The sequence below is a fragment of the Hemitrygon akajei genome, unplaced genomic scaffold, assembly GCF_048418815.1.
Source record: "Hemitrygon akajei unplaced genomic scaffold, sHemAka1.3 Scf000048, whole genome shotgun sequence".
Taxonomy (NCBI): domain Eukaryota; kingdom Metazoa; phylum Chordata; class Chondrichthyes; order Myliobatiformes; family Dasyatidae; genus Hemitrygon; species Hemitrygon akajei.
The window spans coordinates 4,924,287-4,939,080 of NW_027331934.1; the positions used below are offsets into that span (position 1 = coordinate 4,924,287).

At 46.1% G+C, this 14,794-nt stretch overlaps 1 protein-coding gene across 1 annotated transcript in view; it reads right to left on the reverse strand.

Annotated features, from left to right (window-relative positions):
* Window positions 1–4,466: 4,466 nt before the first annotated feature.
* The window catches only part of LOC140720945 (NACHT, LRR and PYD domains-containing protein 3-like), a 55,712-nt gene continuing 45,384 nt past the window's right edge, over window positions 4,467–14,794 (reverse strand). Inside the window, exons 11-18 of the mRNA XM_073035791.1 lie at window positions 13,981–14,147; window positions 13,011–13,182; window positions 12,846–12,911; window positions 6,832–8,569; window positions 5,862–5,948; window positions 5,536–5,706; window positions 5,246–5,413; window positions 4,467–5,081 (exon numbers count right to left, since the gene is read on the reverse strand). Coding sequence (XP_072891892.1) covers window positions 4,994–5,081; window positions 5,246–5,413; window positions 5,536–5,706; window positions 5,862–5,948; window positions 6,832–8,569; window positions 12,846–12,911; window positions 13,011–13,182; window positions 13,981–14,147 — 2,657 coding nt within the window. The 3' untranslated portion in view covers window positions 4,467–4,993. The remainder of the gene's footprint in view (window positions 5,082–5,245; window positions 5,414–5,535; window positions 5,707–5,861; window positions 5,949–6,831; window positions 8,570–12,845; window positions 12,912–13,010; window positions 13,183–13,980; window positions 14,148–14,794) is intronic.

Below are 14,794 nucleotides of genomic sequence, written 5' to 3' on the forward strand. Positions count from 1 at the left end.
CTGTGACACTTTACCAGCCCAGGCTATTTCAGCTTACGGAGTGGTAAAGAAATATTGTAAGTAGTGTGCGAGGAAGCGGAGGCTAGGTGAGAGGGCAGGAGTCCGTACCAGGAAAAAAGTAAGCCCGAGCCAGCCGGCTCTCCCGTCCATTCCGCTCTCAAATGGACATTAAATTGACTACACCTGTGGCAACGAAATACTCCGCGGGAGTACAGAAACGGACGGAATCCGGGGCGCCGCCATTCAGCTGATTTTTCCGTTACAGATTTGCCCCCAAGCCATCCGACTACCAACCTACTGACCTCTGCTGTGCCTATTGTCTTGTTTATATTTATTGTAATGTCTGTACTGTTCTGTGTACTTTATGCTGTCCTGGGTAGGCCTGTAGTCTAGTGTAGTTTTTGTGTTGGCTTACGTACTTCAGTGTAGTTTTTGTATTGTTCATGTAGCACCATGGTCCTGAAAAACGTTGTACCGTTTTTACTATGCACTGTACCTGCAGTTATGGTCGAAACGACAATTAAAGAAAAACAACTTGAACTTGCAATCTACCAATTTGTAATCTCTGTCCCACAGAGCAGAGTCATCAGATCCGAATGCAAACAAGATCAAAGGCGAATCAGCAATACATCCCGGCAAAGAAACAGCGCCCAGATGGAGCAATGCGAAACATGATTTCAGCATCTTAGGCTCCAGCACCGCGGGCCGAGAAAGCATCTGTGGTTATGGAGCATTTGAGTCTGGCTTTAACCACGACAATAATAAAGCTTCACGGATGCGGAAACAAAAATGTGTTGTGTTGAAGTGTTTCTCATTCATCCCCGTGCCGCTGAGAACTTGGATCAGATTCCCACATGGCGGATGGTTCTCTCCCTGCCACTGGCGAGAATTCGGATTCTCTCAATTCGGATGGCCCATTTAGAAACTAAATCATTTCGAAAGTGATACCTGGAATATGCGGGATTGTGTTCCACAGCTAGAAGTTTCAGCCAATTTTCCAAGTAGAGTGCGGGGAAATATTTTATAAATTATGGGCAAATCTACCTGAGTTTCGCATGTACAAGTTAACATAATTTGCATTCGAGGTGAAAATTGCAAATCACTGGACTAGTAAATTGGGCAGAGAACCAACTGGATTGTAAACGGCATAAACCGTGTCACGAGTACAGTTAATTTAACCACTTCCGCTGTAACGACGACAGATACAAGAAACAAGAGGCAAATAGAGGGGTTGCATTGGAACCAGTTGGACACAAACATAATACCTCAATGGCCAGACCAAGGGGGCCGTATTTTCATTACTTTAAATCATATGTCAAACTCAAGGCCAAATTGGCCCGCGAGATAATATCTAATTACTATTAAAGCTGGCCCCAGTAATCGAAGCGCCTATGGCGTATGATATGGCTAATGCTGAGTTTATTCAGGTACCAGGTTTTCAGGGTTTTTAGTGTTTATTCGGCAGTCTTCTTCATAAGAAACGGAATTTGTAAAGTGAAACACTTTGTAGTTATAGCCCAGACTGAGACACATGAGAGCAGGCTGAAAAAACGGAGGCAACGAAAGCTGCGTTCGCACGCGTCCGACTGATCCGGCCCGCACGAAGCTGCATTTTGCTCAATCCGGCCCGTGAACTAAAATGAGTTTGACACCCCTGCTTTAAATAGTCAATCAGATATAGGTTTGAGTGGGAATCTCTTCACTGTGCCGCAGTAACGGGAGCACCATATTTCATACAGTATTCCTCACAAGGGTTCCAGAGATTTCTGTTTTACCCGATTAGTTGCGAGGGTGGAATTGTCCGCCTTCCAGACACCAATCACACTAGTTTCATCACGTGATGCCCGAACTCAGGCACCCGATTCAATCACTGAGCCACTCTCCATGCGGAAAAGCACGGAGTTAGTTGGTCGAAAGCAAAGTCGGTGCATCATACCGACTTCCCCCATGTCTACATTTCAGAAGGTCGGTTGTTCCTCTGTGGTTTTACATTACTTTCACATTCCGCAATCCCGTCTCCGAAAGTGACAGGATTTCCTGAACCACTGGATCTGCAGGTCGATTCCTTGTTTTCCTGGTCACAGCCTGTAATTCAGACAGTATCCTGGTAAAACACTCTTTCAAAAGCTGCCGCATACTCATTTCCCATAGGGGTAGAACCAGACAACTGCAGGCTGACAAATGTGATTCCTCTGTTCAGGAAATGGGGAGAAGATAGCACTGAGAATTACAGATCAGAGTCTTACTTCAGCGGTGGCTGAATTATTGGACGGACAGGATTTACTAGTATTTGGAGAAACATTGTCTGATTAAGGATTGTCAACATGGCTTTCTAAGGATCATGTCAAGAAACACGAACCTGACGAATTCTGTGATGATGTGAAGAAGCAAATTTTTTTATTATTTTTTTTAGATTATGAGGACACTCAGTCCTCTTTTATTGTCATTTAGAAATGCGTGCATGCATTATGAAATGATACAATGTTCCTCCAGAGTGATATGACAAAATAAAAAAAGGACAAACCAGGACTCACACATTGATGAAGGTAGAACAGTGCAGGTGGACTTTAGTAAGGTGTTTGATAGGGTTCTCCATTGTAGGGTCAGCCATAAATTCTGGTGGCATACGAGCTGAAAATGTGGCTGTGTGAATACAGAATTAGCTTCCACAGAGAAGTCAGAGGATGGTAGTATTTGGCGAGTATTTCGCTTGGGGGTCTATGACCATTGGTGTCTTCAGGGAAATCTGCTCTGAAACCACTGTTGCTTGCGACTTTTAAAAATGGCTTGGTTGGGGTAGTGGGGGCGGGATTGAAAGTTATCAGACGATATGACAGTTGACTAAGTGGTCGTTAGAGTGGAGGAATTTCATTTAGTTGGACCGGAACATTGCTGATCGGTTCGAGCATCAACGGATATGGGGAGGAGTCAGGCGAATGGGGTTGAGTGGGATCTAGGATGAGCCATGATGGAATGGCAGAGTTCACGCAATGGGTTGAATGACTTGATTCTGCTCCCATGTCTTATGGTCTGTACGGGTTTGATAGAGGCACGGTCGCTGTACAGAGAATGTGGGGTGCATGGACCGCTCCCATAGAGGCGGATACACTGGGGGCATTCACAACTCTTATTTAGGTACATTGGTGATATAAATAGCAGGCTGTGTTGTAGCGGATGGTTCGATTTATCTTAGGGTAGATTCAAAAGTCGGTACAACGTCGCCGGCCGTTGCGCCTGTGATGTGCTGTCATGGTCTATGTCCTATCCTCCAAGTAACTGTCATTGAATACAAAACTGTAACTGAAATCCTACCGAAGGTTTATATGAATTCCTGACTATTCCACTCACTCACCTTCCCACTGATAGCAAACATGCCACATGCGCTTATAACATCCGGCCAGCTTGCGTACACACTGTCAGTGAGCTCGGTATTTCGGCGGACAGATTACTCTGTAAAGCAATAGTGGGCAATTCTGTTAGCGGTCTGTCATTGATCGCATACCTTCACTTACAGTAGAACTCCAAGGACAGCCCCCGCACTTGCCTGGATTCAACTCCATCAGGCACGTCCAGAACTGATCTTTATTGTCTAAATACCAAGCAACTGGTTTAGCAATTTGTTACCCCTGTTCTCCCTCACACAACATTTATTAGCTAAGTTTGTCTTTCATTTCAGAAATATCTGCTGACCTTTATTTTTCAATCCATTTGACGTCATTCACATATTCTGTGCACTCTCCGATATATATCAGCTCCCCGCTTCCATCAGTGATTACGAATGGAAGGGAGAGGCAGGCTGAACAGAAGAAGAGTGCACGAGCAGTGTGTCAAAAGGCGTCACACGCCTACGTTGGTGTTCATTTCAGTAATGACTGATCTTTGCCGGCATGCATAGTCTTTCGATGCCAGTTCCAAAAAGCTCGCTATAGCTCTAACTTCAGGTTTTTTTCCAATGTGTACGGGCTGTTTCTGACGATCTGCTTCTCAGCGAACGCGGTGTCAATGCAATTCAATTAAAAGCAGGTTTTAGTCATGATGAGGTCAAACTTCAGTTGGAGGAACAACACCTCATCTACCGTCTGGGTAGTCTCCTGCCCCTTGGTATGAACATCGAATTCTCTAACTTCCGGTAATACCCTCCTTATCCCTTCCACCATCCCACCTTCACTCTGTCTCCTCCTCTAGCTGCCTATCACCTCTCTCATGATTCTGCCTTCTTCTACTACCCATAGTGTTTTCCCCTTAGATTCCTCCTTCACCTCTTCTGCCTATCCCCTCCTTGCATCCCCTCCCCCAGCCGTTGATCTTTGCTCTCATTGGTTTTTCACCTGGCACATTCCACCCTCCCCCCACCTTCTTTATAGGGCCCGTGACCCCTCCTTCTTTAGTCCTGACGGAGGGTTTCGGCCCGAAACGTTGACTGCTCCTTTCAACGGATACTGACCGACCTGCTGAGTTCATCCAGCTTCTTTGTACGTCAGAGATTTTATTGACTTCATCTTGACAAATGTTCAAAGCTAAATTAAACAATGTGTGAGCTGCTGACATGCGGGAATAAATAAGTTGCTCCCGACTCACTCACAGTCACACACAATTAACTGACCGGCGACAACGAGTGACAGTTTGAATAATCAGTCCCGTTTCTCACCATCACTCTGCATCGGGGAACCGATGATTATAAAATCACACTTCAGGGTCGTGTCTGGGATCGCTGCAGATCCAGGGTCACTGCCGAGGGATTTGTCAATTTAACATCATTAACATCATTATATTGGCCAGGATGTTCTCAAAGTGAGTAAAATGATTCTCTCCCAGGGACACTGGTTTCCCAGATCTAACCCGGCCCCCCGGGCTTTTCCTCTCTGTGTAATTCCCCGGCACGCCATTTGGAGCAGCTGTTGAATCGGGACACGCGCAGCTGGATAGGATGCGGAATTGCATCACTTTGGACGTCACAGAGTGTGCAATTGGAGCTAGTTCACCATTCAGATGTTCACAGATCAACTGTCAGTCCGGGTCTGGGTTCCTGCAGAGATCTCAGTTCCTTCCCCCCGGTCTGACTGAACTGATTCCTCCACAAGCTAAAACAGATGGAAGAATAAAGATAAAATAAACAGAATACACAACAGTGTCAGTAACAGTGGACTGGGGTTAACGTTTCAACAAAACTCACAGACAAATATCACCAGAAAACCCGCGGATCCACTGATATTTTATTACATTGAACATTAACACAGATACTCACTCGATCAGCTTCAGACTCGGGAGGGCCAGTATGAGACGGCGGAGAGCGGGGACAGATCGGTCCGTGAGCGAGTTGAATCCCAGCTCCAGCTCTGTCAGTGATGGGTTGGTACTGAGAGCAGAGGCAAGATCCTCGGCACCAGAATCTGTGAGACCGATATCCCTCAGTCTGGAGGTGAGGATGAAGGACACAGAGCGACAGGAGACTGTAACACAATTACTGATCACATTAATGTTCAGTGTCAGACACCCAGTGACTGTAAACACAATCACCCACAGTCTGGTACTTACCCCAGTTTCTCTATTCCACACTTGAGGTTTGTCAGAGCCACAGACACCAGCTTCACTCCTGAATCTCCCAGTTTATTATAACCCAGGCCCAGCTCCGTCAGTGATGGGTTTGTACTGAGAGCGGAGGCGAGATCCTCAGCACCAGAATATGTGAGACTGACATCCCAGAGCCTGGAGATGAGAGAGAGTGAGGATGAAGGACACAGAGAGACAGGAGATGGTACAAATCCCCAGTGTTTATTAGTAACACAATTACTGATCACATTAATGTTCAGTGTCAGACACCCAGTGACTGTAAACACAATCTCCCACAGTCTGGTACTTACCACAGTTTCTGTATTTTACACTCCGGGTTCCTCAGAGCCGCAGACACCAGTTTCACTCCTGAATCTCCCAGTTTATTCTGCCCAAGGCTAAACACAAACAGACAAATTGATGAACAAAGTGATTCAAACCGTGGGTCTGGGGGAATTTCTCTCACTCGGATATTTCAGGAAACATTCACCCCTTCAGCAAATCACTGATCGGAGTTCCCATCACTCTCAATGTCCCTCACTGCCCAGCTCCAGGGTATTCACCGAATATCAGTAATGTAGTCTGTCGGTGTGACCCTGTAAACTCCACATATTCTGTCTCATTCCCCGATGGCTAGAAAAATGTTCCTGATGTAAGAGCGTTGGGAGGGGCAGGGGTGAAGGATGATAGAAAGTCCCACAGTGAGGATAATTTGTGAAAGGGAAAGTGTCGATGGGAGTTGGTGGAAGAGACCCCACCTGAGGAAAAGAGGTAGGAAGAGAAAACCTGTAGGAGAAAGAGAGGAAATAGGAAACATCCCATAGGAGGAATGAGGATGAGGATGAGAGATTCCGCAGGAGTAAGGGATATGGGGAAAAGAAGATCCCGAAGGGAAAAATGAGAATGGGGAAGAGATCCCACAGGGGGAAAGGGGATGGGGAATACAGATCCCTCAGGAGGATACCAAAGGGAAGAGATAACTGCAGAAGATTAGAGGATGCAGAAATAGATTTTACGGGATGGGTCTTTCTGAATTGAGGACAACAATCGGGAGGAGATGCCCAAATGATCTGATGAAGTCTCCAACAACTGTTCACAAGGAACCACAGAACCCCCACCCCCCCCCCCCCCCCCGTCTTTGGAGAATTACTGACCGATCCCCTGGGCATTTGTCACTATTTTTCACAATCTGATTTACGACTGTTTAACCCAAATTGTTTTACATTGAAACAACACAATGGGACAGTTTCACAGTTCAGAGTGAGAGATAAATCAAGTTACCTCAACTCCTGGCACTTGTGGAGCCCGGGTCCCAGCCGTTGGATTCCTTCACACTGAAGGTGACAGCCCTGCAGGTCGAGGTGTTTTATTGTATCACAGAGTCCGATGACATGAGACAGGACCACGCAGTCAATCGGGGTCAGTGTCATTCCACTGAATGAGAGTTTTTTCACAGATCCCAGTGTATCTTGAGTCAGTCCACGATTCTGAGACTCAAACAGGTAGTGCAGTGTGTTCAGGAGGCTCCTTTTACCAGATGCAATCCTCGTGTTTCCACTCTGGCGTTTAACCTCCTCCTTCACCCAGTCAATCACCCGGCACGTTGTTTGATGAGGAAATGGACCCAGAAACTCCTCCAGGCCTCGAGCTGTCATTGGGGAGGAGAGACCAGCAACAAAATGGAGAAATACCTCAAATCGCCCATCTGTCGTGTTGTGAGCTTCAGAGAGGAATTTCAGGATATCCTTGGGATGTAGGGTCAGGAATTGTGCGACTGCTGCTACAAACTCTTGGATGGTGAGGTGTGGGAATGTGTACACCACACACCGGGCAGAATCCTCTCTCTCCAAAAGCTCCATCAGGAACCCGGACAGGAACTGGGAAGGCTTAAGATTGTAGCTGATCAAATCTCCATATGTAAATACGATCTTCTTCTCAGACACTCCTCTGAAGGCCATCTGACCAACCCTGAGTAACACATCACGGGGGTTCTCAATCTCACGAACGTGGTTTTTCAGGATGTTGTAAATATAGTAGGAGTACAGTTGGGTGATGGTTTTGGGAACTCGCTGTGGGTCCCTGTCTCTTTGTGTGAAGAAGGGGCCCAGTGCCAGAGCGAGGATCCAGCAGTAGGAGGGGTTGTAGCTCATGGTGTACAGGATCTCGTTCTCCTTCACGTGTTTGAAAACAGCTGCTGCCACCGATGGATCTTCAAAATACCTGATGAAATATTCCTTCCGTTCCTCACCAACAAATGCCAGGATTTCAGCCCAGACGCTGATCTTGGCTTTATCCAATAAATGCAATGCAGTGGGACGGGTGGTCACCAGCACTGAACACCCTGGGAGCAGCTTGCCCTGGATTAAACTGTACAAAATGTCCGACACCTCACAACACCACTCGGGATCTGGGCACTGGTGCTTGGGTTCTGTATCTCTCCGACTGTCAGCAAAATCAATTCTGTGCTCGAATTCATCCAGACCATCAAATATAAACAGCAATCCCTCTGGGTTCTTCCAGACATCTCTCAGGATATTCCCAAAGTAAGGATACTGATCCTGAATTAGTTGCCTCAGGTTTTTTCTGCAGTTAATAGTGTTTAAATCACGGAATTTGAAACTGAAGACAAACTGGAATTGTTGGTATATTTTCCCCATGGCCCAGTCATAAACAATCTTTTGTACCATTGTTGTTTTCCCGATCCCCGGGACTCCGGCCACTGCTGCCGAACTCCCAGATTTGGTTTTCCTCCGGGAAAAGCTGCTCTGGAACAACTGATCAGTCCGGATTTTTTCCAGCTTTCCGCGGAGATGTTTCTCTCTCCACTCCTCGTGGTCTCTGCCTCTTGCCAGCAGCTCATGTTCCACCAGTGTCCGATCTCGAAGAGTAGAAATGACCGTGAGCTCAGCGTATCGATCTACCAGCTGGAAAACCTTCACCTTCTCCCTCATCAGGATCGTGTTCGCTCTCAGTTTTTCAGTTTGTGCCCGCAGAGTCTCCTTGTGTTTCTGTTGAACATCTTCCATGGGAACAGACAGTGGACAAACTGTTAGATGCTTCAACTCAGAACTCAGTATTTAAGTAGCCAAGGATTAGCTCAAAGGTTTTGCATTATTTGAACTCATCACTGGATTTTCTTACACTAAATTAAGTTTGATTAACAGACCCCAAAGTGGATGGAAAGGCATGGGCCAGATAATCATCAGATCATCACATTTCCACATTAATTGTTCAGTTAAGTTGAGTTTTCCCTGGTAGTTTACTGAGCCCCGACTAGACAAACTCCCACTACTGCCACTTCTATCATGGTTCTGTGGAAAAACTTTCAAACCCCAGTGTTGATGTGGTCTTTGGAGATTGAGAAAATGATAGTGGGCATTCTGTCAACGGAATAGGTCACGGGAATCACAGCTCCCCCTCCCCTCTCACCATCACGGATTCAAAATAAAGAGAAATACATTTGTGGATCTGTGGTGTGGTAGAAGATTGGAAACTTGGAAAACCAACAGCACAATACAAGTCCTTCGGCCCACAAAGCTGTGCCGACCATGTACTTACCTTAGAATTTACCTGGGTTTACCCATAGTCCTCTATTTTTCTAAGCTCCATGTAGCCATCCAGAGGAGCCGTAAACAATCCTATCGTATCCTCATCCACCACCACCGCCGGCCGCCCATTCCATGTACTCACCACTCTCTGAGTAAAAAACAACTTACCCCTGACATCTCCTCTGTACCTGCTTCCAAGCAACATAAAACTATGCCCTCTGGTGCTAGCCATTTCAGCCCTGGGAAAAAGCCTCTGACTATCCACAAGATCAACGCCTCTCATCACTTTATACACCTCTATCAGGTCACCTCTCATCCTTCCTCGCTCCAAGGAGAAAAGGCTAGTTTCACTCAACCTATTCTCATAGGGCATGCACCCAATACAGGCAACATCCTTGTAAATCTCCACTGCACCCTTTCTGTAGTTTCCATATCCTTCCTGTAGTGAGGTGACCAGAACTGAGCACAGTACTCCAAGTGGTGTCTGACCAGGGTCCTATATAACTACAACATTACCTCTCACCTCTTGAACTCAATCCCACGGTTGATGAAGGCCAATGTGCCGTATGCCTTCCTAACCACAGAGTCAAACTCCGCAGCAGCCTTGAGTGTCCTATGTCAACCTACTGTCCATGCCAGTATATTTCCTGTAACGCTATCAGATTTTATCTTGTTAAGTAGACTCATGAGGTAACTTATAATACGCCTTATGAAAACCTAAATGACATCCACTGCATCTCCTTTGTCCACTCTGTTTGGAATTTCCTCAATGAACTCTAGCAGATCTATCAGGCAAGATTTCCCTTCATAGAAACTATGTTGACTTTGACTTATTTTATAATTAGACTGTAAATACCTCAGAACCTCAATCTTAATAATACTCTCACACTTCCCCAACCACTGAGTTTGGGCAAACTGGTCTATAATTTTGCAATCAAGAGAGAATCTGTAGATGCTGAAAATGCAGCAACACACACAAAATGCTGGAGGAACTTGGAAGGCCAGACAGCATCTATGGAAAAAAAGTATAGTTGACGTTCCGGGCTTAAACACTTCGGTAGGTCTGGAAACAAAATGCTGGGGAGTAGAATTGAAAGGTGTGGCGAGGGGGTGGGGGGAGGAGAGGGGAGAGAGAATTGCCAGACGATGGGTGAAACTTGGAGGGGGAGGGTTGACGCAAAGGGTTGAAGTTGATTGGTTAAAGAGACAGAAGGCCATGGAAGAAAGAGAAAATAAAACAACTTTTTTTATCTTATTCCTTGGCTTTTACCCAGTCACTAACTGTCTCCTAAGGTTCCCTTTACATTAGGCTCCCTGATAAGATCTGGATCTCACAATGTATCTGAAACCTGCCAGGGGTATGTGGCTTCTCTTAGTTTGTCAGGACCCAATCAGGGTTGTGTGGGGTCTCACAGTGTGTCAGGACCCTGCTGGGAGTGTGTGGGGTCTCACAGTGTGTCAGGACCCTGTCAGGCGTGTGTGGGGTCTCACAGTGAGTCAGGACCCTGCTGGGAGTGTGTGGGGTCTCACATTGTGTCAGGACCCTGTCAGGCGTGTGTGGGGTCTCACAGTGTGTCAGGACCCTGCTGGGAGTGTGTGGGGTCTCACAGTGTGTCAGGACCCTGCTGGGAGTGTGTGGGCTCTTAGTGTGTCAAGATCCTGCCAGGTGTGTCTGGGGTCCCACAGTGTGTCAGGACCCTGCCAGGAGTGTGTGGGGTCTCACAGTGCGGCAGGACACTGTCAGGTACGTGTGGGGTCTCTATTCAATCTATTCAGCTGTGATAGGCAACGTAGGAAAACATTGATCTTGCACATATTTAATTTAGAGAATGTGACACTGGTAGAAATGATGTTGTTCAATAATCAGGGAGTGCATCTGTTTCCTATTCAGAAATGGGTGTGGGAATGACAATGTCATGTCTGTTCCCTCTGTAAACCGGATGAAGGACAATGATGAACAAGCTTGTAGCGATTTACTAAACCCGTGTTCAGGGACACTGAGGGGTTTTATTGACCGGATGTGGACTGGAGCTGCATTAACAGAGGTGACAGAGACGTGAGTAGTTTGTAAACTTCCTGATTGGTCTATCTCTGGTACCAAATTTAAATTATCATCTTTGGGATTTATTCCTGTAAGTGAGAGAGACTGAACCAGGGTTCTGGCTGAGATTCCCTATATTTATTTTAAGAGCTTCAAATAATCAGATAAGACATGGGCTGATGCAATATTGATAAGTTTTGTGATATTTGTCTTTCCTACGCTCTCTCTTGTGTTAAATGTGAAGTTGAGTGATCCAACTCAGTCTGCGATGATGGAGCCTTACAATCTCTTCAGCCCATGCACTGCCCCGGGCTCCATTTTCACGGGCATGATGGGCTTATGGATGTAGTGAGCTTCTCATCCAGATGGTCACAATTTAACTAATTGCAATATTATTTATAGATATTTTCAGTCCTTTCCACATTCCTTGCAGCGATCCCACAACCCTCGGTTTCCCTGTCCTAATTCCCATCTCTTCACCTTCCACAGAGTCCAGCACACATCAACTTCAGCTTCTGTGAACTGCGCTGAGGAATTTGTCTCCGATCTCACCCTCAGTAATACTGTCTCACTGCTAGAATTCCCAGGATTATTGAGTTGGAAATTAAACTGGATATCTTTATCAATGTTTGCACTAAGGGAGTGCAGATGTGAAGAGAGCAGGGTTCATATGCTGCTTTTCTGATTAAAGTGACGTTATTATTACTATTCTGTGAATAGAACTTCAATGGATGAGCAACTCGAAAAACAAAAATAACCTGAAGAAACTGAAGTCGTTTAGAAAATGGTTAAGGATGAGGCTATCCTGGAGCGGATAGTCGCTGGCAAGAGAAGGATTTGACTTTTTGATATGAAGAAATATCCTTTTTTTTGTCATTCTCCAGATCCCCCCTTCTCCACTCAGACTCTGGTGGGGATCTGTAGTTTCAGGCCCCAGAGCGGTGTGAGCACTTTCCTCAAACTCGCCAGCTCTCTGCCTCTTTCCTCAAAATGTCCTTTGAAAACTCTCCCTCTAGCAAACACATTTCCCTGTATGTCACTATGGTCTCTGTCACAGTGCCAGTATTTACCTGGTCAGATCCTCGTGTCTCAACAACTGAACCGTCCGACGCAAATTACAAACGTTGGTGGAAACAGAGGTCAAGTTTCAACTTGATGAACTCTGCTTCAGTCTCATCTGGGCCACTGCGTACCGTTCTGATCACCTCACTACCGGAGGAATGTTGAGGCTTTAGAGAGGGAGCAGAAGAGGTTTACCAGGATGCTGCCTGGTTTAAAGGGCATGTGCTATCATGAGAGGCTGGATAAAATTAGATTGTTTTCTCTGGATCATCGGAGGCTGAGGGGAGCTCTGACAAAGGTTTGCAACATTAAGAGAGGCATACATAGAGTGAACAGAGAGAATCGGTTTCTGAATGTCTCAAATGCTATTGAAGGTGAGAGGGTGTAGAGTGAAGGGGGAAGTGTCATTGCTGTCTGGAAAGCACTGCCTGGTAAGGTGGTAGACGTAAATTTTTTTAAGCTTTTAAGAGACATTTGGTTAGGTACATGGATTAAGGAAGATGGAGGCATATGGAGATGGTGTCAGAAGGGGAGATTAGAGTTTGGGTATGTTTGATTTACTTGTTAGCTGTTTCAGTACAATATTATAGGCCTAATGGCCTATTCCTGTTATACTCTTCAATTTTCAACGCATGTTCACTCACCTTTCAACTCACTGAGAATCTTGAGTAAACCTTGAGTGGGATTTGATCGATGGGATGGATCAGAACCTGTTTGAATTTAAACACATTAAGTGGATAATTTATGGAAAATTGTGAAGTGTAATGTTTTGCAACTCAAATTTGAATTAACCTCTGATATTATCTCACCATACATCTGTATTTCCTTAAGTATTTTGTCCAAATTTGGGACTCCTATCCGCATTTTCACAAAGGTTTCCCACATCACCCTCCGGGCGCGGGAGCCTTTCCCCATCACCAGGCTCAGGAGGAGTTTAGAACTGTCCGCCCGCTCTCCCTTATCAGCGAGATCAGAGATTTTCTGTGAAGAGTAACAGTGAACATATTGGGGACTGACAGATTCACACAGAGAATGAGAAGTAAATGATGTGCTCTGTAACGGGATCACACTGAGCAGTCACCCGGACGGGTGCTGAACCTGTCTGGACATGGACTGTACATTCTGAGTGCAGAGCACACGGAGGGACATTCACCGTGAACCTGGTCCACCAGTCAGTGAGATCCTGGCTGGTCTGTGACCGCTTCATTGACGTGGCTCCAAATCCATAAATAATTCCTCACCGGATTTAACAGCGTAGAACAGAAATCAGAAAATAACCATAACAGATGAAGAAAGAAGTCAGGAGGGTTTTTATAACAGAGTGAGCAGTCTCGGAGAAGTTGCAGAAAAGATGATGTGATTCATCTCCTCAGTCCGCCAGTGTCCAACGTGACAGAGGATTACCAGCTTCACACCGTTTGCAATTTCCACTCAGAACAGAACACACTCGAGCTCCTGTGGCACCCACAGATGATGCCCCGGTTCTCACTGACATCCTGCTGTCACACTGCACGGTCTTCCCAAACCGAAACCTCCTGTCATATTTCCATTTAATGTCACTTGCTCAACTCACTCTGAACATTGAGCAGCCCCCCACCAGTCCGCGGGGTCTTTTCACCCTTTCCATCACTGGTTCAGATTCACATGTTTGTGATTGTATGTACAGTATTTATTTCCCAGTTGTTCTTTTATCTAATTTAATATCCAATGAGTCGGAGTTCTGACACCCATCAGTCCTGTGATGTGTGAAAATTCAAACTCATTCTCCATCCCACTCACCCGATGTTCCTCTCCGCTGAACTGATTCTCGGCCGTTAATGCCAGGCTCACTCCGTGCACCCCTCCTTCCATCGCCTGCTCCAGCCTGTCCCGGTAGAAGTGCATCAGCTGCAGCAGCTGGGAATCGTTGCAGCTCGCCAGGAGCTCGGTGATCACTGAACTCGGACCTGTGAAGCACAATGGAGAAAATTAAAGAAATTACTGACCCCATATTCGGAGGCAACTTTCTCTCTGGAACCGTAAGATGGTAAACCAGGTCACCAAACACAGTCCAAGATATATATAAAGGGTGCGAGGGAGGAATAAGTGGGGTTGGTGAAATGAGCGCAGGCTGGGTGGGGGTTCAGATCGAGCAGGGTTGTGGTGGGGCTTGGCTCCATCTGTTGAAAGCTGCCCTTTCTAGTCCCCAGGAATATACCTCTCTGTTTGGAAAGGACTCTGCTTATTCCTGAGAATATAGTAACCCATCACCATCACTCTCCTGGTACTGCCCATCACCACCGCTTTGCTCTGGGTTATGTCTGCCTGCCTGGTCAACCCCTTCCTCAGCAAATCTCTGGCATATCTCACAAAATGCTGGAGGTACTCAGCAGGTCAGGCAGCATCTATCGAGGAGAATAAACAGCCAACATTTAGGGTGCTTCATCAGACTGGAAATGAGGGGACAGAAATTCTAGATATTGCCACATTATTTTCTATATTTTGTGGTCCTGATCTGAAACATTAACTGTTTATTTCTCTGCATGGATGCTGAGTTCCGCCAATATTTTGTGTGTCTTTGTGTTGCTCAAAGCTTTCAGCATCTGCAGAATGT